Source organism: Chinchilla lanigera, unplaced genomic scaffold (genome assembly GCF_000276665.1).
Source record: "Chinchilla lanigera isolate Chin_1 unplaced genomic scaffold, ChiLan1.0 scaffold00033, whole genome shotgun sequence".
Classification (NCBI taxonomy): Eukaryota; Metazoa; Chordata; class Mammalia; order Rodentia; family Chinchillidae; genus Chinchilla; species Chinchilla lanigera.
Window position 1 is genome coordinate 2,721,499 of NW_004955434.1, and position 21,300 is coordinate 2,742,798.

The window sequence follows — 21,300 nt, forward strand, 5'->3', positions numbered from 1 at the left end:
CTCCCTGTACGTTTGAATGATGATAATCACTGCCAAACCAAACTGGAATTTGCTTATTGTAAGGGAGATCTTTGTGTTCTCAAGCTGTCTCAGGCAGAAAGTCACACACCCTGGGGACACAAAGCACGCAGGTTTGCTTCTGAAGCCAGCTCTAAACAACCAAGCACATCTACCCTGTGCTAGAGCAGGCTTGCTTTCTGTTAATCCTAGGAGAGCCTTAGGGTCTTATATCTTTGCATTTTCACTAGCTGCAAACTATCCAGTGTTGCAGCTTTCTCTGTTCTTAAAACAGCAGGATTCTAGCCCTCTGTAACTCACTTACCTGCGTTCCTTTGATTTTGGAGCCTCTCCTCCATTGGAATCTTTTTCCTAAATGTGCCCACAGATTGTATCCCCTTGCTGAAGCTGGACTCTTTACTCTTTTGCATAATTAAATACACATTGGACAAACCAGAATGGTTCTAAAATAGACAGGAGTCTCTCTAGAGAGAAAGTCTTAAATTGTTTATAGTTTCCCTAAGCTTTTAAAAAAATTTCCTAGGAAGCATTTAGTAATTTTATTGTGCCATATTTATGCTGTCCAAATTCCAACTACCCTACCCATTTTTTTTGTTTTTGTTTGTTTTCTGAGACAGGTTCTCACTATGCAGTTACGGCTAGCCTCGAACTCACAGTGATCCTACTGCCTCAGCCTCCAGAGTGCTGGGGTTACAGGGGTGCACCACCAAAACAGCTGCCCTCCCTATTTTTAAAAGGGGCAAGGATGAGTGCATTCTCCATTTTTCTGAGTTGACTGTAATCTATTGTTCCTAAGCGCCTCTGCTAGTAGCTAAAAATGTTTTCTCTGTAGATTCTAAAGTAACTTCTAAAAAGCATACAATCACCTAAATAAATCAACTTTTACACTTTATTTCAGTTATGTTTACTTTCACTATCACAATTTATCATTGGTATTTGTTTCTCTTCAGAATCCTATGAACGAAGCCACCACATTTCAGTATTTACTTTTTAAGTGCCCTCCTGCTTACCCAGTTGAGAGGTAGACATACTCCAAAAAGCATCTGAGCCGGAGACTGCTTGAAGTTTATTTTTGAAACTGGCATTTATTTCATTTCCTGGAGCTCTGCAGCCCCACCCCCACCCCACTGCAGTACTTTCAAATCTTAATAATAGTGGATATAGGAACATGAATGGAAACACATTTTGGGGGACTACAGTAAGTAGAAACACTAATTTTAAAAGTTGGAATAAGTATAGGAATGAAGTGGGCATAGGAGCTGAATAAATTTTAGAGCTTTTCATGAAAAAATGTTACATCTAAGAGAAATGATATATAAAGGTGAAAGGTCTTTCTCTCTCCCTCTCCCCGTCCCTGTTGCTTTTTGTTAGTGCTAGGGATTGAACCCAGGGTCTTGCACAAGCTGGGCAAGTGCTCTACCCCAGAGCTCATCCCCAGCCTAAGGCCAAGGATTATACTCATTTACTCAGATGATGAAACATTGATATTGGGTCATGGGAAGACTGAGTCAGACTTTTTCTTACTTTTTATTTGATAAATAAATTTGTACATATTAGTAGTGCACTGCATGATGTGCATAGCTGGGCCTGGTGACACAGGCCTGTAATCCCAGCACTCGAGACTGAGGCAGGAGGATCACCGAGAGTTGGAGTACAGGCTCAGCTACACAGTAAGTTCAAGGCTTGCCTGAGCTGTATAGAAAGACTCTAAATAAAATAAAATAAAATAGAAAATATATGGTAGAATGGCTAAATCAATTTTTTTTTTTTTTTTTTTTTGGTGCTAGTAATCAAACTCATGACCTTGTGCTTACCAGGCAGGTACTATGTGGCTGAGCTATATCCCCAGTCCTAAATCAATTTTTAAAATAAAGATTTGGGGGCTGGGGATTTAGCTCAGTGGCAAAAGCGCCTGCCTGGCAAGCGCAAGGTCCTGAGTTCGGTTCCCGGTACCGGAGAAAAACCAAAAAAAAATAAAATAAAATAAATAAAATAAAATAAAATAAAATAAAGATTTGGCCACTCATTTTTCTGTACTACAGGAATATACAACATTATGAAATTATAATAATTCATATACTTTCTTCCCACTAGGTTCTTTTTGTTTGTTTGTTTGTTTTCTGGTACCAGGAATCGAACTCACAACCTTGCGCTTGCCAGGCAGGTGCTGTGCCTCTGAGCTAAATCCCCAGCACCTGCACTAGGTTCTTAATCTCTTTCTTACCTCGGTGTACTATGCCTACAACTCTTCTGTTGTGGAGCTCCCGTATTCTGTCTCCTCCCAGACACTGAGACTGTCCCAGTGCTGGGAAAAAGAAATGTTTTTCTCCTGCCCTTGCTAGGTTGGACAGTGTTGGTCTGAAACTGCAAAGGGTTATATTTCGTGGCTGCATGAAAGGAGCAGTATAAACAAAATTTTAAAAAAGATAACACACAGAAGGGAGAAGAATTCAGACTCAGAACAAAAGTGATCCCTGAAGACATTATTTGAAACCGTGTATACAGCAGTTCCTGGATCTCAGACTCACTCCTACATACCCTATGTACATGTACATGTCTTGGATACTTTTCTCTTGTTGCTGGGACAAAATACCCAATACCCAAATTAAAGAGGGAAAGGTTTATTTAGCTCAGCCTGTGGAGGTTTCAGTCCATACTTGGCTGGCTCCAAGGCAGGGTGGCACATGGTGCAGGGCAACCAACCATGGCAGCAGAAGATAGCAAAGTAGCAAGAGCAAAAGAGAGGAGTGGCGGCAAGCAGCCTCTTTCTCTCCCTGACATATGCAAACTATACCCCCCAGGGCGGATGTAGCACTCACACCCATAATCCCAGCGTTGGATCATGGATCAATCATAAACACTAAAAGCCCGCCCCATGACTGCATGAGGCTTTGGGGGGACATCCAGACACAAACCATAACAGTACCTTTCTAAATGAATTTCTATTTTTGCTTAAGCTAATTTGTTAGGCTTCTATACCTTTCAACCAAGAATTCTACCACATACTGACACAAGTTTCTGCTACAAAATTAGTGAAAAATATGTTTATAAAAGCAACAAAACAATGAAATGATAATGTCAAATCTCCGACCTCACATTTTCTAGGCTGTGGTATTTATCTGTTATGAGTTCCACAGTACTGCAGTGGGTTATGATTTAGAACTAGAATGTTCCCACAAAGCCCCATGGGTTCAGAAGCAGGCTTCTAGAAGGTCATTGGATAGTGGGCGCGGGCACTACGGCTGATTTGCTGATTGGAGAAGGAGCCTGGACAGAGGTGGGTCACTGAGGCTCTGCCTCCCGCTTCCTGGCTGCCACGGGATAAGGAGCTTTCCTCTGCCCCGCCTTCCTACCTCGCAGCCTGAAACTTGTGAAACTGCATGCCAAAATAAACTCCTCCCGCTTTAAATCGTAGGTGTCAGGTGTTGTGTCTCATCAGCAAAGAAAGTGACCAAGACGCAAGGTTTTATTGACTAATGGTCATTTATCACCGTGCTTTCATAATGGGATGGGGGTGCAGGACTTAGGTGGTTTTGCTCATGGGGTGGTGATAGCCAAAGCTGAAAGCAGGAGACAATGAAGAGAATCTCCACTTGGGCTCTCCAGGTTGCAAAGACTTCTGGCTTATTTTTTTAAATCGAATCCAGTCTTATACAGAGTAGAATTCTATTTCCACATTATAATAAAAAGGAAAAAGAAACAGATCTAATATCCCTCCAGAGACACAATGGTAATCAATTCATTAAGCTGAGGGTTCTACTTGTCTGATTTATGTAGTTAGAGAGTAATGATTTGTAAGACTAGACTTGGTTATAACCTCACAGCAAGTATGGGTTATAATCAGCTGAGGAACTGTTCTCCTGCCTCTGCAATGATGACAACGAGTCATTTTGAATTTTAAAAGAGAGGGCGTTTTCTAGAGGATTTTTTTTCTTTTATTTACTCTATATCAGAACAACAGCCAGGCGTGGTGGTGCACGCCTGTAATCCCAGCACTCAGGAGGATCATTGTGAGTTCGAGGCCAGCCTGGGCTATAAAGTGAGCTCAAGGCCAGCCTGAACTGCATAGTGAGACCCTGTCTCAAAAAGAAAAAAAAAAAGAACAACGTTAGGAAGATTTTCAGGAACTAGTATTAACAAAAGATGCTCTATACAACACTGAATACCTTTGGGCTACTTCAAACTTTTCTAATTTCAAAGCAATAATGATGACTGATCACTGTAATCATGGGCATGCCTGGGTAAGCAGTAAGTCAAGGAACTCAGTATTTGCGGGGGAGCATAGAAGAGCAATGCAGGGAGAGTGGGAAAAGAGAAATGAAAAATATAAAAAAAGTACAAATAGAAACATTAAGTGTCAGAAGAAGAAAGCATTTTGAAAGAAAAATTACTGTAGAATACTTTAGACAAAAACCCCAGCTCTATTCTTAAAGAAAAAATATGGAATATGAGACCAATAGACATGACAGAGACGCAAAAAGTGGGTAAAATTTAAACTAAAAAAGATGGAGATCGTACAAATGAAAATCTCATTAGAGAAACAGCAAAATATAAGAACTGATGCAGCAGAAAGAATCTGCAGCACAGGTCAGAAAGACCAAATGTAATTTTAAAAAGGGAAATCTTACATGCAGTGGGAAAGGACAAAGAACAAAAAATATTAAAAGGAGATTTGAAAAAGGTCTAAATAGAATATAAAAATCAACACATGCATTGGCTGATCTCCCTGAGGAAAAGCAGAACTGATGAATGAAAGAAAAAAAAACATGAAGGAAAACAAAGATTTAACAGAAGAAAACTTCTGGAGAGGAAGAAAGCATCTCTAATGTAAGGACTGAAAACCTTGACGACTTAGCAGCCAAAGCAAAGCAAAGCAAAGCAAAAACTACCAAGGTGGAAAATACTTTGGTGAGCTTACTAATAAAGAATCCAACTGTAAGCCCGGTTAACACATATGTCACCAGCTAGAAAGGGGAAAAAGCAAACTTCCCTTGATATTCCACGCCAGCTCTAAAAGGAAAAAGACAGTGGAGGAAACCTACAAAATGAAGGGGAAAAGTATGCAACTCAAGAAATCTATACCCAGCTATGATACCATTCACCTATAAAAACAAAGAAAAGCTACATAATGTGAAAGTGATAATGGTACAGGAAAATAAAAACTCCCAACCTGAAAGATATCCGGGACAAAGTTCGTATTCTCTAAAATCAAAGAATGAATTTTAGAACAACGGAGGTTAAGAGTAGAATATATCTATTGAGGAAAAGAAAGCTTCTGTCCAAGAGAGGGACAGAAGAGTGGCTGCCCAACACTCTGTCTTTTCTAGGGACTTTTATAGAGCAAAACCACAAGGTGAGGTGTGTCCAAGGTAGGGGAAAGTGAACAAAACTGTGGTCAGCCAATAAGAACTGTTCAGGTAAAACTGATTAAATCGGGATCAAACGGGGAAGTGAGTCACAGAGCAAGCGGGCATGAATACAGAACAGGGGCTTTTCCTATAAGGGGTTGGGTCAGTGACTCCTCAAGGTGATCGCTACCTATTTAGAATATCAATCTGCGATGTTTACACCTATGGAGGTATGTTTGTTTAGTCCTTTGTCTTGAAGCCTGGCCCTCAGGCTCTTTCAAGGGCCTGGCCCTGTCTGACTGCCTAAAATATTTCTATCTAACTCAGCTGCCTATAATAATAGGCCAATAAAATACAGGGTGGAGGAAGGGGAGGCTAATGGAAACCTCTTCATAGGGAGAGGTGTCTCCAGAGTTTCTCAAGTTTTAAAATCGGTGTTTTGGGAAACACAAGTTTGTCCCCGATATTGAAAGTTATAAACATAACCCCCAGTAAAACTAAAAACTGACCATAAGTCTTCCAAATTAGTTGGAATAGTGTCTCAGTGAAGTAGGAAAGGTGAATACTGAAACGAAACCAGGCAATAGCCTCACCCCTTACTGTGCGACAGTGTGCTAAGAACTCTACACACATGGTCTTACTGAATCCCTACAAATAACGCTATGCATTGAGTACCACTGTTATCCACATTTGCACAACAGGAAACAGGCTGGAAAAAGGCTATGTGTAGGAGGGATGTATCATATATCATGTACCACACACACACAAAGCACACACATGTGGAGGGCTAGTTAATGATGGGACTGGTATTCACCACAGATCTAGCTGACTTCAGAAGCCATGCTATTAAACATTGACCAGGTTATACTGCCTTCCCTCAGACTTTACCAGACGCCCTGCCCTGCCCTACCCTCCCTTTTCTTTTCTGAGACAGAGTCTCACTATGAAGTTCACAGTGGCCTTGAACTCACTTTATAGCCCAGGCTGGCCTCAAACTCGCAGTGATCCTCCTGCCTCAGCCTCTCAAGTGCTAGGATTACAAGCATGTACCACAATGCCCAGCTTCTTACAAACTTTGCTGGATCAATTACTAGTTCTTAGTATTTCTGTAAATTAGAATCACAGGAGATAGTTTTTAACCCCAACTGAAATTAATTAAATCAGAACATCTGGGAGTATATTTTCTAAGTTTTGCAGATGACTTCAATGTTCAATCATTGTAGTTAAAAAAACCCACAAAATTAGACAACAAGGCAGATTAATCCAAGGGAAACCTCAATATATTTCAAAATCAGACCATTAGAGACAACAATTTTTTATGGTGAAAACTGGAGATAATAGCAAAACTCAAAACAAACCAAGAAAGAAAACAAGAGTAAACCTGAAACTACATAAAATAAGAAACCAAAGACCTTAGGCATCCATTTAAGGGGAAATGCATCTTTTTAAAAACTGTCAGGAATAACAACTACAACTGGACAAAATCTATAAAACAGTTGTAGGAAATAAAATACATCAAAACTAAAAAGGGAAAAAACAAAACAAAAAAACTAAAAAGGCAAAGCTGACACTGGCAATGAAACGCACCTCAGCTCTCTATTTCAAGCTATCATGGAAAGGAAATGGAGATACCTGATCCTCCTAGCTAGAGATTCTGATTCACCTGGCCTAAGAGACAAAAATAATACGCACACCAGGTAACGCTGTGATGCAGGCTTTCAATTGGCTTGTTATAGTGAATGCCACAAAAGGCAAAAGAACAATGGAATAATCAAGCCAGATTTTGCAAGAAACAGTCTTCATGTTATGATTTGCTCTGGAAGGAGTCTCAATGCCTTACATTTCCTCACAGACGGATCTTTGAAGTGTGTAACTAGTATTCATTAAGCTGACTTTTACTAGCTTTGGTGTTATAACTGACATAACAGACTGCACATATTTAAAGCGTACACTTTGATAAATTGTGACATATGTACCCATAAAACCGTCATAATTGAGATAACGAACATATTCATGAGCCCCCAGTGTTCCTTATGTACCTTTAAAATTGCTCCTTTCCATCCTTCCTCACTCCCTCTGCCACAAACCCAATCACCAGGATGTTTTCTGTCTCAATAAATTAGTTTGCATTACGTAGACATTTTTTAAAATAAGAGGTTGGGATGTAGTGCAGTGGTACAGCACTTGCCTAGTATGTGGGAAGCCCTGCGTTCAACTCCTAGCACTGCAAAAAAAAAAAAAAAAAAAAAACAGAAAAAAAAAAAAAAAAAAAAAAGTTAATATACATGGAATAAACAGCATGTTTTATTTTGCAGAGGGGTGTTAGTTCTGACTTCTCTTGCTCAGCAGGTATTCTGCAATTATCCATGCAATATTACTATGTATGGATTTACCATAGTTTGCTTATCCACGCACCTATTCACCAGATATTTGTGTCCAGTTTAGGATTATGACAAAGAAAGTTTCTATGAAAATTCATGTAAAACTCTTAGCATAAAAATATGCTTTCAATTTTCTAGGATAAATTAGAAATACAACAGCTGTATTTTATAGTCATTTTTTTTTTTTTAATGGTACTGGAGATTGAACCCAGAAAGCACTTAAGTACAACCTCAGCCCTCTTTAACTTTTCCATTCTTGTTTTGTTTTTTTGAAACAGGGTCTGGTTATGTAGTTCAGAGTAGCTTTGAACTCACTATGTGGGTCAGGTTGGTCTCAAATTCCCAGGGATCCTCCTGCCTCAGCCTCCTAAGTGCTGGGATTACAGGCACGTGTCACCATGCCCAGCTTTAACTTTTCCTTTGAGGTGAGGTCTTACTGAGTTAACCAGGTTGGTCTCAAACTTCTGCCTCAGCCTCCTGAGTAGCTAGCTGGGTTTACAGGCATGCACCACCATGACAAGCCTATATTTAACTTTTTAAGAAACTACCAAACTGTTTTCCACAGTGATTATACCATTTTACATTTCCACTAGCATTGTAAGAGTTCCTCCATATCCTTGCCAACACTTGGAGCTATCTTTTAATTTTAACCATTTTAGTTAAATGGTAGTACTACATTATGATGTTAATTTTCCTTTCCCCAGTGACTAGTAATGTTTTTTTTTTTTTTTGTCGTTTTGAGATGGTCTCGCTATGCAGTTCAGGCTGGCCTTGAGCTCACTTTGTAGCCCAGGCTGCTCTCGAACTCACAATGATCCTCCTGCCTCAGCCTCCCGAGTGCTGGGACTACAGGCGTGTACCACCACACCCAGCATGACTAGTAATGTTGAGTCCTTTTTAATGCACATATTTGTCATTTGTTATTTTCTTTGGTACATCTTTTGTTAAAAAAATTTATCTGTATGAAAAACAGAACATTTTAAAACTATTCAGTTTTTAGAGTACTTTATATATTCTGAATACAAATCTCTTATTAGACATACGGTCTGATATTTTTTATCAGTTTGTGGCTTGTCTTTTTATTTTTAGATTTTTTTTGTAATTATTATTATTATTATTATTATTATTATTTTGTCTTTTTGAGATAGGGTCTCGCTATGCAGTTCAGGCTGGCTTTGAGCTCACTCTGTAGCCCATGCTGGTTCCAAACTCACAACAGTCCTCCTGCCTCAGCCTCCCAAGTGCTGGGATTACAGGTATGCGCCACCCTTAGTTACTTTCAATGAGTAGAACTTTTAGAAGTTTTTGATGGTGTCCCACTGAACAATTTAAGAATTATGCTTTTGATGTTATATCTTAGACATTTTTGTACAACCCAGGTTTGCAAACGTTTTTGCCTATTTCTTTTCAGAATTTTTATAGCTTTTATTTCTACACTTACATCTATGGTCCATTATAAGTTAACTGATTGTTTCATCTATAGATTTATCTTTTATGCCAATAGCTATGTTCTAATTAGTTTTATCTTTTTTTTTTTTTTTTGTCTTTTTGATACAGGGTCTTGCTGTGCAGTTCAGGCTGGCCTTCAGCTCACTTTGTAGCCCAGGCTGGCCTCAAACTCCCAAAGATCCTCCTGCCTCAGCCTCCCGAGTGCTGGGATTACAGGTGTGAGCCTGTTAGCCCTCCAATTTTCAAAGTTCTTTTCAGTATTCTAGTTCTTTAAAATTTCCACACGGACTTAAGAATCAGTTTGTTAATTTCCATAAAAACACCCACTAGGATTTTTATTGAATTATATTGACTACAGAGATCAGTCTGAATGTCTGACATTTCAACAATATCAAGTTCCTGACATAGGAACTAAGTGAATTTCTCCATTTACTTATTCTTTTTGTCTGTTTTTTATAGTTTTTAGTGAATGAGTTTTTCATATCTCTTATTTGGTTTATTCCTAGTAATTCCATATTTTCCAATAGTTTGCCCGGCAAACTATTCAACATTGTTTCTTTAAAATTTAATTTATTCCTAGTACATGTAATACAATTACTTTATTGTTATTATGTCATGAATTAAGCCCTGTACACTGACTGATCTTGTATCCTGAAAACTTGCTAAATTCATTTCCTTGGTTCTAGTAGGTTTTTACAGATTGCATCAGATTTTCCATATAAGAGATCATGTAAAATGGTTTTACATGATTATGTAAAATGGCAAACCACGGTTTTGCCAGGTGTGGTGGTGCATACCTGTAATCCCAGCACTCAGAAGGCTGAGGCAGGAGGACTGCTGCAAGTTTAAAGCCAGCCTGGGCTACAAAATGAGTTCAAGTGTGAACTGTATAGTGAGACCTTGTCTCAAAAAATCAAAAACAACAAAAAAAGGATGGTTTCCTTTCTTTCCCAACATGCTTTTTTATTTTTTCTTGCCTTATTTCAGTGCCAGCAATCTTCAAGGTTGAGTGGGCATAAATTTTTTTTTTTTAAAGTATGGCCATCTGTGTCTTATTCTTGGTTTTAGGGAAAAATTATTTACTGTTTTTCTACTATGATGTTAGTGTAGGATTTTATGAATGAACTCCTGCAAATGAGACCCTCTAATTTTTTAATGGTATAATCCAGTGTTTACTAATTTGACAGGGAAAAGAGCTTCTTTATTGATTGAAAAAGTTAGAAAATATAATGATCTTGATACTTTGTCTTACACAACAGCAGCAGTGACACCAAAACTGATAAAAATGCCTAGAAATATACTTGGTAAGAAATACACAGTACTTTAGTGAAAAACATAAACCTCTGAGTATAGAAAATGACTAAATGGAGTATTTAAGACTCAGTGTTAAGGGGCTGGGGATTTAGCTCAGCAGCACAGCGCCTGCCTGGCAAGTGCAAGGTCATGAGTTTGATTCCTGGTACCAAAAAAAAAAAAAAAAAAAAAACAAAGACAATGTTACATAAAGATAGGTTCCTTAATTTAACCTATGAATTTCAATAGGCTTGTTTTTAGAATACCAAATGATTCTAAAGTTAACCTGGAAAAGTGAACCATAGGAAAATAACTAGCAGAATTTCCAGACAGAAAGAGTAGATTATTTCTAAAAGTTAAGACTATGTACAATGAAGCAATGGTAATTAAAATAATATGGCAATAGATCAATGTCACCCAACACAGATTAAAGTTTAGTACATAATAAAATGAAATTTCAAACCAGTGGAGAAAGATGGATTATTTAACATATAGGTTCAACTGCTCGCTAAATGGGGGCAGGGTAGAGGTGTCAGCACTGGGGAAGTGAGGGGGAAAAGCTTGATCTCTGCCTCATTCTTACATCAAAATCAGTTACAGAAATAACAAAGACTCACATTGAAAAACAAAACTTTAACAACTCTTAAGAAAACATGAGTAAATTATTCAGATCATTTCAAAGTGGGAAAAGCTTTTCTGAAAATGACATAAACACAGATTGAAAAATCTGACTAGAACAAAAACAAAAGCAAACAAACACAAAGCCCCACTAACAAAGGCAAAAGATACATCCGGAAAGATTATTTAAAATTTCTACCATGGGTAACCAGCAAGATCTGTGTGTTTGTGTGTGTGCACGTGCGAACACTCTTCTCTGCTGTACAGCGTCGTATTTAGGTGATACACATATTCACTAGGAATCAACAATAATAAAGCCCCTAGTAGAAAATGGGCACAAAACATAAAAAGTCAATTTAAAGAAATAGACATGATTAAGAAACATACAGTCTCAACTTCATTAAAATAAAAAGTTCAACTTAAAAATGAAATACAACTTCCCTCCATATCCAGAGATCCCCACAAATGGCGAATCCACGGATGCTAGTTCCTTATATACGCTGGCATATTTGCCTACGACCTGTGCACATCCTTGCATACTTTAAATCATTTCTAGATAACTCACAACACCTAAACCGGTGCAGCGCTGTGTAAACAGCTGTTACACTGTACTGTTTAGGGAAGACTAAGAAGAGTAACCCAGACATGTTCAGTACAAACTCAAAATTTTTTCAGATATTACTCAGCCTTTCGCTAGAACCTTCAGATACATGATCCATGGATAGGGGAGCCCACATTTTTGCCTATGTTATGAAAATGAAAAACTATTTTTTTGTTGTTGTTTTTCCGGTACTGGAATTGAACTCATGACCTTGCGCTTGCCAGGCAGGCCCTATGCCACTGAGCTAAATCCCCAGCCCCTAAAAAAAGATTTTTAATATCCAATATAGGGGAGCATATTAATTGCAGTTAAGTCTGCATTACTGTAATGAAGGCCTAACCATACACTGGTGAAACAAATATCATTTCTATTTAACAGTGCCGGTGTGAGGTCAATTTAGACAGGTTGGCACGTGGGACTTTGACCTGGGCCCTGACTCAGCTACTCCTCCTTCACAGGCACGGTGAAGTGTTAGGTAGCCCTCTGGGGGTGTCCTAGCACCTCCTCTAAGGGCTTAAGACTTTGTCCCACCATTCCACACGTCCTTTCCACTGATGCTGTTACTTCAGTTGATGTGGCTACGTCATGCCCTTCCTGGCTGGTATTACATGTAGTAAGAAGAAGAATGAATTCCCGTATGTGGTTTTACTAGGTCAAAGTGGATACTCAAAATACACTGCTGTTGCCCACGCTGTACCCATTTTACAGGCACCAACAGCGCACACCACCTTGTCTCTACCTTGTCCCTCTACCTGGGGATTTTGTCACTCCCTATGCCCTTTCCATGGAGGACACTGCCTACTTCAGTCCCAGCGCCAGCATTTACCACGTTTCCTTTCCTCTCCCTTCTGTTTCTTTCCTTCCTCCCTACACTCCTGGGTAATGGTATCGGAGACTGAACCCAAGACCTCTGCACTGAACTACATTTAGTTCATCTTTTATTTTGAGACATGGTTTCGCCCATTTTTTTTTTTTTAGTTTGAGACAAAATAAATCACTAAGTTGCCCAGACTGGGTTCAAACCTGCAACCCTCCTGTCTCTGCCTCCCAGAGTGCTGGGATTACAGGTGTGTGCCACCACCACATATAGTTTACCATGGTTTTGACTATAGTGCGAACTTGGAAAGAATGCCCATTTCCTAAGGTTCCTATAAAAAGCAAAGGAGATGCGTTAAAGGCCAGTCACCACCCATGACAGGCCACAACCAGCACTTGAACATACCCCACATATACTTCCCACCTTCCCACATCTGCTCTCCGCACAGCAACAGCTCAGCTTCGTTATTCGCATCCTTATTTTTGGTGCTTCCTCACGTGTCTTAGCCTTCTTCCCCGATGGTCAAATGAATCCGCCCAAACCATTTTACTGTCGCCATTCTCCTGTTTTTTTTTTTTTGTTTTTTTTTTTTTGTCTTTTTGAGACAGGGTCTTGCTATGCAGTTCAGGCTGGCCTTGAGCTCACTTTGTAGCCCAGGCTAGTCTTGAACTTGCAACGATCCTCCTGCCTCAGCCTCCCAAGTGCTGGGATTGCAGGTGTGCACCACCATGCCCAGCTTGCACTCTCCTGCTTAAAACATAAGACAAAATGAAAACAAGAGGAAGTTTTGTATCTTTTCCTCTACTATCTAGCCTCTCTACTTTTCTGGTTCTGGGGGTTGAATACAGAGCTCACACATGCTAGGGAAGCTACATCTCTAGTGCTGGTTTCTTACTACTGCCTGTACCTCTTATGGTACTGGAATTTCTTTTAAATATCCCAGTAGAAGCAGCATGGTATTACATGTTTGATTAAATGATTAGTACAGTCAGTTGTCCTGACTGAAGTTCACATCTGAACGTCCTACACAAAAAGCCTACTAAAGCCAGTTATACCAAGTGCTGCTACTACCTGTGCATCGATTGATACCACTCGGAATCTTTAGTTACTACAGGGAATGTCAGAAGTATGGTTTTGTTTAATTGACAGTTCCTAAGGAAGGTGAGGAGAAATGGGTTTGCACCGAGAAATTACAGGTATTTACGATATGTATTAATACAATGGCTAGAAGAAGAAGACTACTCCATGGAGTAGGTTTCAGAATAAACATACTAAGAATAGTAATTCCGGCTGGGTGTGGTAGCACACACCTGTAATCCCAGCACTTGGAAGGCTGAGGCAGGAGGATCGCCCTGACTAAGCTACTCTGGACTACATAGTAAGCTCAAGGCCAGCCTGAACTATATAGCAAGAGCTTGTCTCCAAAAAAAAAAAAACAAAAAAAAAAAAAACCAAAGAACAGGAATCACAAGTCCTATACTCTTTATGCTTAGGGGTGGACTCCAAAGCTTGAACCCTCAAGAGTCCTATATTCAGATATAGGGGTCTAGGGATTTCTGATTGGCTCAGGTCCATTTAAATGATAATGGAAACCCATTTCTGGAATACTACTCTATCTGGTTATGCAGTGTGACCAAATTACCCAAAATGATGGAACTAGAACTTCACCAGGCTTATAAAACAAGTTACGTGAAGTTTTGTGCTGCACGTAAGAGTTCAACAAATACCTGTATGAGTGGCAGCGTTTGAACTTAAGATTTTATAATCTGTTAACAGTGTAGGGGATCCCTATCAGCCACTTTGACCTTGATAGGTCTTTTGCCAACAACACTCTAAGAGCACCACGTGACCAAAATTAGCTCATTTGGATGTATGTTTCTTTCACTTTTTTTTTTTGGTGTGTGCCGTGAATTGAGCTCAGCACGGTGTGCTTGCCAGGCAGGCATTGTACTGCTGAGCTGTATCCCCAGCCCTGGAATGTTTCTCACCATGTGAACACCGTGTCAGTTCCTGTGGCAGCCTTCCTGCATGCTGTTCCCCAAGTTACGGAACGTTATGAAGACGTCCAGATGCCTAGCAGATCCCAATGCCTCTCAGTTCCAATAGTATTCAATATGTCACTCAGAGCCTCCAACTGTTTTGTGTCTCTGTGGTCCAGTTAACAGCACTTAGTAGGTTATTTCTTGAGTGGAAACATGTGCAGGCCACACCAATTATTTTCTTCCAATTATGGGTGAAAGACTTTATTCACAACCTATGTATGCAATTAAATGAATGGAGTATGTTCTAATCACTCAGTGTTGGGACAGCATTACTTCATACTATAGTTACCAAGTGCTTATTATATGCTAAGCATTTTTCTCGCTTCAGGAAGATAGCGATTAACACATCAATGTCTACCTCTAGAGAACCTATACCCTAGCGGAGAAGACAACATATATCATAGTCATCTGTACTCTGAAAAAACAAAACAAAACAGGGTAAGAGCACAGTCGAGGGGCTTGGGGACGCTACAACTTTGGATTTTATGTGTAAAGGAAAATCTGCCATAGGACACAGAGGAATCAATTATTTCTACAGTTTGGTGGTATAGCTTTCTGATCGTCCTGATAGTCACTCTCCCCTGCTTCAGGGACAGAATGGCTGGAATATACCTAGGTATATGGCCATATAAAGATGACATAGTCAAGCCTCTCTTGCAGCCAGATCAGGTGGTGACTGATTTCTGGACAAGGGCAAAGGTAATGTGTGCTTCTTGCAGGTCACGGTTACACCCCTTCCCTGCCTTTCTTGATTGCTGGGTCACAGGTAAGGTGGTAAGGGCTGACGGAGCCACCATGGCATGGACCGCAGAAAGGACTGAGGGCGGCAGAGCTACACAAGAGGTGGAGTGAAGAGCTGGTTTATCAGACCCAGGCTGCCGATAAGAACATCCACCATGTGTCAGTTATATTTGGATCTTTACTACAGTAGCAGAAGAAATTTGTACCCTAATTCGGGGGCAGATCTGAGATGCAACATTTTAACTACAAAGATGTTAACTACATACCTAGGAACTTATAGTATAGCTTCAACAACTCAAAGACAAAGTAGCTTGATACCAAGCCAGAATGGTATTATGGAAAAAAAAATAGATCTCATTTTTCAGTCTATTTCTGCCATTTATCAAGAGTAGGAACTTGAAAAAGGCATAGCATTGCTAAGTCCCCATTTTTCTATCAACAATACAGGGTTGCAATAACATGTATTAAAGTACATATAAAGTGTAATATAAACAAATAAGCATACAAATTACTGTAACATCTAGTTTACAACATAACTTACATTTAGGCATCAGTGTTAGCCTAACTCAAAGGTTTCCTTTTCATGACTTATGACTATGAAAAAGGGATGGCCTAAGCTGCTTGGAGTAATCTTCCTTAGTTTAACATCTAACATGTGAAGGTAAAGAACATGATATATCAACACTAGGAATAAACTAAGATTTTAAATAATATGAAGATAAACCGGGTGTGGTGGTGCACACGTATAATCCCAGCACTCGGGAGGCTGAGGCAGGAGGATCACTGCGAGTTCAAGACCAGCCTGGGCTACAAAGTGAGCTCAAGGCCAGCCTGAACTGCATAGCGAGACCCTGTCTCAAAAAGACAAAAAAAAAAAAAAAGTAAAATTTATTATTTCATTATAACATTTATTACACCTTTTGTTCCTATTTTTTCTTACACTAGAATTCTTTCAGCCCATTTCTTATTAAAAAACTAGTATGAATGAGTGTGTGGCCCTATCGGTACATCACCCTTTCTTCCTCATTTGAAACGCAGACTGAATGCCATGAGTATGTATGTAAGAGTCTCTTGAGAGGCAGCCAGACAGGCTAGGTAACAATACTTGTGGAAAGCGAACATCTTTCAGGTGTTTTTGACCTGCCTAGAAATAGCTCACCCATACTGCAGACTCTGAATAAAGGTGGAGCCAGAGCCAGAACTGTTTCTAGGTAGCCCTGAGCTTCCAGTCCCCTCAGCACAACCTATAATGAAGCTAAAAAAGACTGAGCCTCGTATTTTCTCTTCCAAGGTTTTTTTAAAAATATATAGAGTACCTGTATCTTCCAGACAATTGCCTGAAGCTTAGTTTGGTGGATGAGTAAATGCAATCATTTATCACTTAACGATAGGGTCAAATTCTGAGAATCAACCAATTTCATCGTGTGAACATCACATCTACATAAACTAGAAGGGCTCTAATGGCATTAGGCAACACAATCTCATGGAGCCATCACATATGGGGCCTGTTGCTGACGCTCATGTTATTGGCACACAACTTGTTCTATTTCAATATAAAAAAATGAGGCTAGCTGTGGTGGCCCATGTTCGTAATCACAGCACGCTGGGAGGCCAAGGCAGGAAGATTCCAAGTGCCAGTCTGGCCTGCGCAACTTAGTGATTTAATAAGACTCTATCTCAAAAAAACAAAAACAAAACACAGCTGGGCGAGTTCAGTGTGAAGACCATATGTCCAATCACTGGTACAGGGAAAACAAGAAAAAATCCTCATACCCAACTCTACCACTGAAATATAAGCCCAAAGCCCAAACTGTCAGCATAGTCAAATGTCCAAAACTTCAAATTCTATTAATTATACATTCCCCAAAATATCGTTGCACTATAAAACAATGAGATGGATTAGCATAAATATCATTAGGGTAGCTCACTTAACTTACTTTCAAGTTTCCTGAAGGTTGTAACATGAAAAAAACTGTGTCTGTAATAGCCAGTGCTCAGTCTGTAGACATCTGTATCCTCTGAACTGACAATACTTATCCATAAAAAAAGAAACAAAACCTCTATATTAACCTTACTTAGAATTCAGACTTTGTGGGATAAAGTATACAGTAAATTTTTCAAGATTCAACATGAGAATTAGACATATATAAAGCACATACTATGATGGCAGACTCCCTAATTAGGCTCCTGATCTCGTTTTATCTTCTGAGTGATTCTATGGATTAGTATCATTCTCATGTCATCAGTGTAGAAACTTTAAGTAACCTGTCTGCAAGCAAGTGACAAACTCTGGTTCCTTCAAAACACATTTTAAAAGTTACATAGCAGTTGTTATGATTGATACATTATGTCAACTTGAGGAGTCTGGAGGTTTGGCTAAGTGACTCGGCAGTTCTACATCCTGGGGTGCAAAGGACATGCCCTTCCTGCTCTAGGATGTTGTTCACTCTGTCAATGTGAGAAGTTTAGAAGGTTAACTATGTGAGTGTTGCCCCTGGGTGGGTGTAGCCTTCTTATAACATAAGGGAGAGGCTTGCATGCACTGCCATTCCCCCTTTTGCTCTTGTTGCTTTGCTATCTTCTGCCTCGGAGCCAGCCAAGGATGGACTGAAACCTCCACAAACTGTAAGCTAAATAAACCTTTCCTTCCTTCATTTGGAGCACTGGGTATTTTGTCTCAGCAACGAGAGAAAAGTAACCAAGACAGTAGCTTAATGTAAAAAATAAGAAAAAATTTGCCATTGGGCATGTTTTTAGCAAATTTACTGTTTTGTCCCCCCACCCTGTACTGGGAATCGAACTTACCACCTTGCGCTTACCAGGCAGGCTCTGTGCCACTGAGCTAAATCCCCAGCCATGCACATTTACTGTTTCAACATTAAAATATACTTACCTCACAGCTTGGCTTCTTTTAGTGGTTTGAACACTTTTTTCTGTGTGTTTACTACTCCATTAGAGTGTAATTTCATTGCAGGCAGATAAGGAACTAAACTTTCACCCTTCTGAACCCTAATAGATGGCTGAAACCTGCTTTGTAAATGGTGGGCATTCAGAAGATTTGTTCAGTAAACCCAAAAACTAAAATGACTATTATGGTTCAAAGTACACAAAGTTCTTGTTTTAAATAACATACACCAAAAGAATATGAAAATACGTATTTATTACCAACAAAGTAATATTTCCAACACAGAGTTTTAAACAATTATACACATGTACATACACAATAGCAGAACAAAATTACATTTTTTCACATACTAAAGGTTCATACTGCAAAGAAAATAGGCATATGTCCAAAAGACAGAAAGCAGCAGGAAATCTTTCTTCTTACTTTGAATATGGAAAACCTTTTAACAGAGACTCTCCTTAGGCAAATCTGTGAAGATTTAGTCTTCAAAAAGTGCTTGTCACCTTAAAGTTTTAAATATCACCCTATTCAGCAAATTAGGCATTTTACTTTTTACAATTTGAATATAATTAAAAATCAACATTTGCAGAAAACATGAAATTTTAAGTACCTAAGACTGTAATGTGCTAACCTTATTTTTCCTTAAGATGTTAAAAATGATACATAATTTATCCTTCACAGCTCAAAATTCAAGGTAAACCCAAATATTAACTTTGTTCAGTACAGAAATACAAATGCTTAGAAACAAGGTATGAAATAATTGTTGGCAAATGTAAATTGAAATGTAATTGACCATTTTACTTTCAGAAATGATTAATCTTCAAGCTTATTATCTTTTGGGTTGGCAACAGAACTCAGGACCTTGTGCTTGCCAGGCAGGTTGAAACTTATTTTTCACAGAGTTCATCTTGCAGAAATTGGTGACTTGTACTAATTTAGACAATAAACTCCACCACAGAATGTATTAGTAACGTAGTGGAGAACAAAGTTAACAGAAATGTTTGGTAATACCCATGTACTCAAATGTTACCACGTTTTTCCAAGTTCATATGATTTGTTCACCCTAGTGAAAATATTTTAAAAATATTTTCGTGTTTCACACATTAGACTTAGTTTAAGAGAGGACTTTTAAAATTTTATTTATAAAGAAAAAGTACTTTTTCAAAGAGAAAAATGCCTAAGGGAGAGAATATAAACTCACAGTTCATTATTTCTGACCTAATACAAATACAAATTTCAATGGCTATATAAGAACATGTAAAACTCAAACAATGCAATTCTTCAAATTATGCAGCCTAACAAGTCAAAAATATGATTTTGTCATTACCAGCACAGTCAATCCAAATCAAAAACATGTCCTTGGGATAGTCCATTTTCTTACAAGATTTATTTTTTAAAAGAATAGAATTTGTTGGGCACTGTTAATTAGCATAACACAGAGGTAAATGAATAATTTTCTCATCTAGTTCTTTCAATCTGAAAGACAATAGTTTCAACTAGATTTTCAATGGGTAGATCAACACTGTAAGGAAGGACCTATTAGCTTTATTCTAAAACATTACAGTTTTAAACAAATCAATGCCTTTCCCTCTTACATAGCACTGAGAAATTTCAAATACAAATTGTAGAAACCAGTATATGAAATCTTAAGAAAATCTTACTAAAAATAATTATAAAAATGTTTTTTAGAAATTTAAGATGTAAAATACTATTGACTTTAAATTAAAAAACAAAACAAGAAAAACCCACACATACTTTATAAGGTTATTCTTTAAAAAACCCTTGTCACCTGATTTTATTCTGTCAATCTTTTGGCAGCATTTAGCATCATCTAGAGGCCACCTTGTGACATTTCAAAGAAGTCATACTATTGTTTTTTCAAGCCCAATGCTTTTTCCTTTTCCCATACCAATACAATTATAGCATCATTTCAAAAAATTTTTTTCATAGGCCATAAAAATCCATTTCCTAGTGGAGATAATGTTTTAATAGAAAAAAATGAATATATTTGTCATAAATTATTATTATACATTAGACATTTCCATATCAATTTCAAAAAATTAAATGTAACACTGGGAAAAACTAGGTTTTAAGTTCTAGAGTCATCTTTAGGCTCTAAAAGTAACTAAAATTATTCTGCAATTAAAGCTGAGGGCTACTATGTGGCTTATGATTGACAACCCTAGTACCATCATACCTCTGATTTGCAATAGTAAATTCCTTTAATGTTGGGAATCCAGGAACTCACAGTCAAAGTACTAAGGCCTCAAGTTCAACTAAGACTGAAGACGTAACTATTACCACCAGAGATGTTCCAGAGAAAGAGATCAAAATCTCTATTTCATCAGCCTTTTTTTTTTGTCTTTTTGAGACAGGGTCTTACTATGCAGTTCAGGCTGGTCTTGAGCTTACTTTGTAGCCCAGGCTGGTCTCGAACTCACAGTGATCCTCCTGCCTCAGCCTCCCAAGTGCTGGGATTATAGGCATGTGCCACCACGCCCGGTCCTCATTAACCTTTTGTATTAAAGAGCAGGTTTCAAAAAATAACCACTTTTCTATTTTAATAAATCTCTTAACTTTTATTCAATTAAACCATAGTTATTAACAGAATTTAACAACAACAATAACAACAAAAACTCTGAAAGTTTCTTCTGTTTACTTTTACTGAGAAGGCTGAGTAAACGTAATACGGCGGCGCCGCCTCTGGAAAGCCTTTAAATTCCACCTATTTGATTCCAGCATATGAGGACCATTGTAGATAAACAACACTGTCATCTTTTCAGAATAAGGAAGATTTTGCAGGAGCTGTAGGCATTAAAATAAACTGTCACATAATTCTACACACTGAGAAGCAGTTTTCCAACCATCCATGTGTACAGCCAAACATATTATGATATTATGTTAACAAAACTCTTACGAAGCTCTCCAACACCTTAATACAAACCTTATTAAGTTAGGATCACTGCTTCCATTAGCACACCTAATTGGCCCAACAACTGACATGCTTGGGCGTCCTCTATATTTCACAGGATAACTGATATACAACTCCCAACATTTCCTAGGATTGGTATTTTTCCTTTTAACCAT

General features: G+C 38.5%; 1 protein-coding gene across 2 annotated transcripts in view; it reads right to left on the bottom strand.

The window, feature by feature from the left end:
• Positions 1-20,777: 20,777 nt before the first annotated feature.
• Smc5 (structural maintenance of chromosomes 5) overlaps positions 20,778-21,300 on the bottom strand; it is a gene marked incomplete in the record, with an annotated part of 106,109 nt that continues 105,586 nt past the window's right edge. For both annotated transcript variants that reach the window (XM_013516362.1, XM_005388744.2), the window contains 1 exon segment: positions 20,778-21,018. In XM_013516362.1, coding sequence (XP_013371816.1) covers positions 20,875-21,018 — 144 coding nt within the window.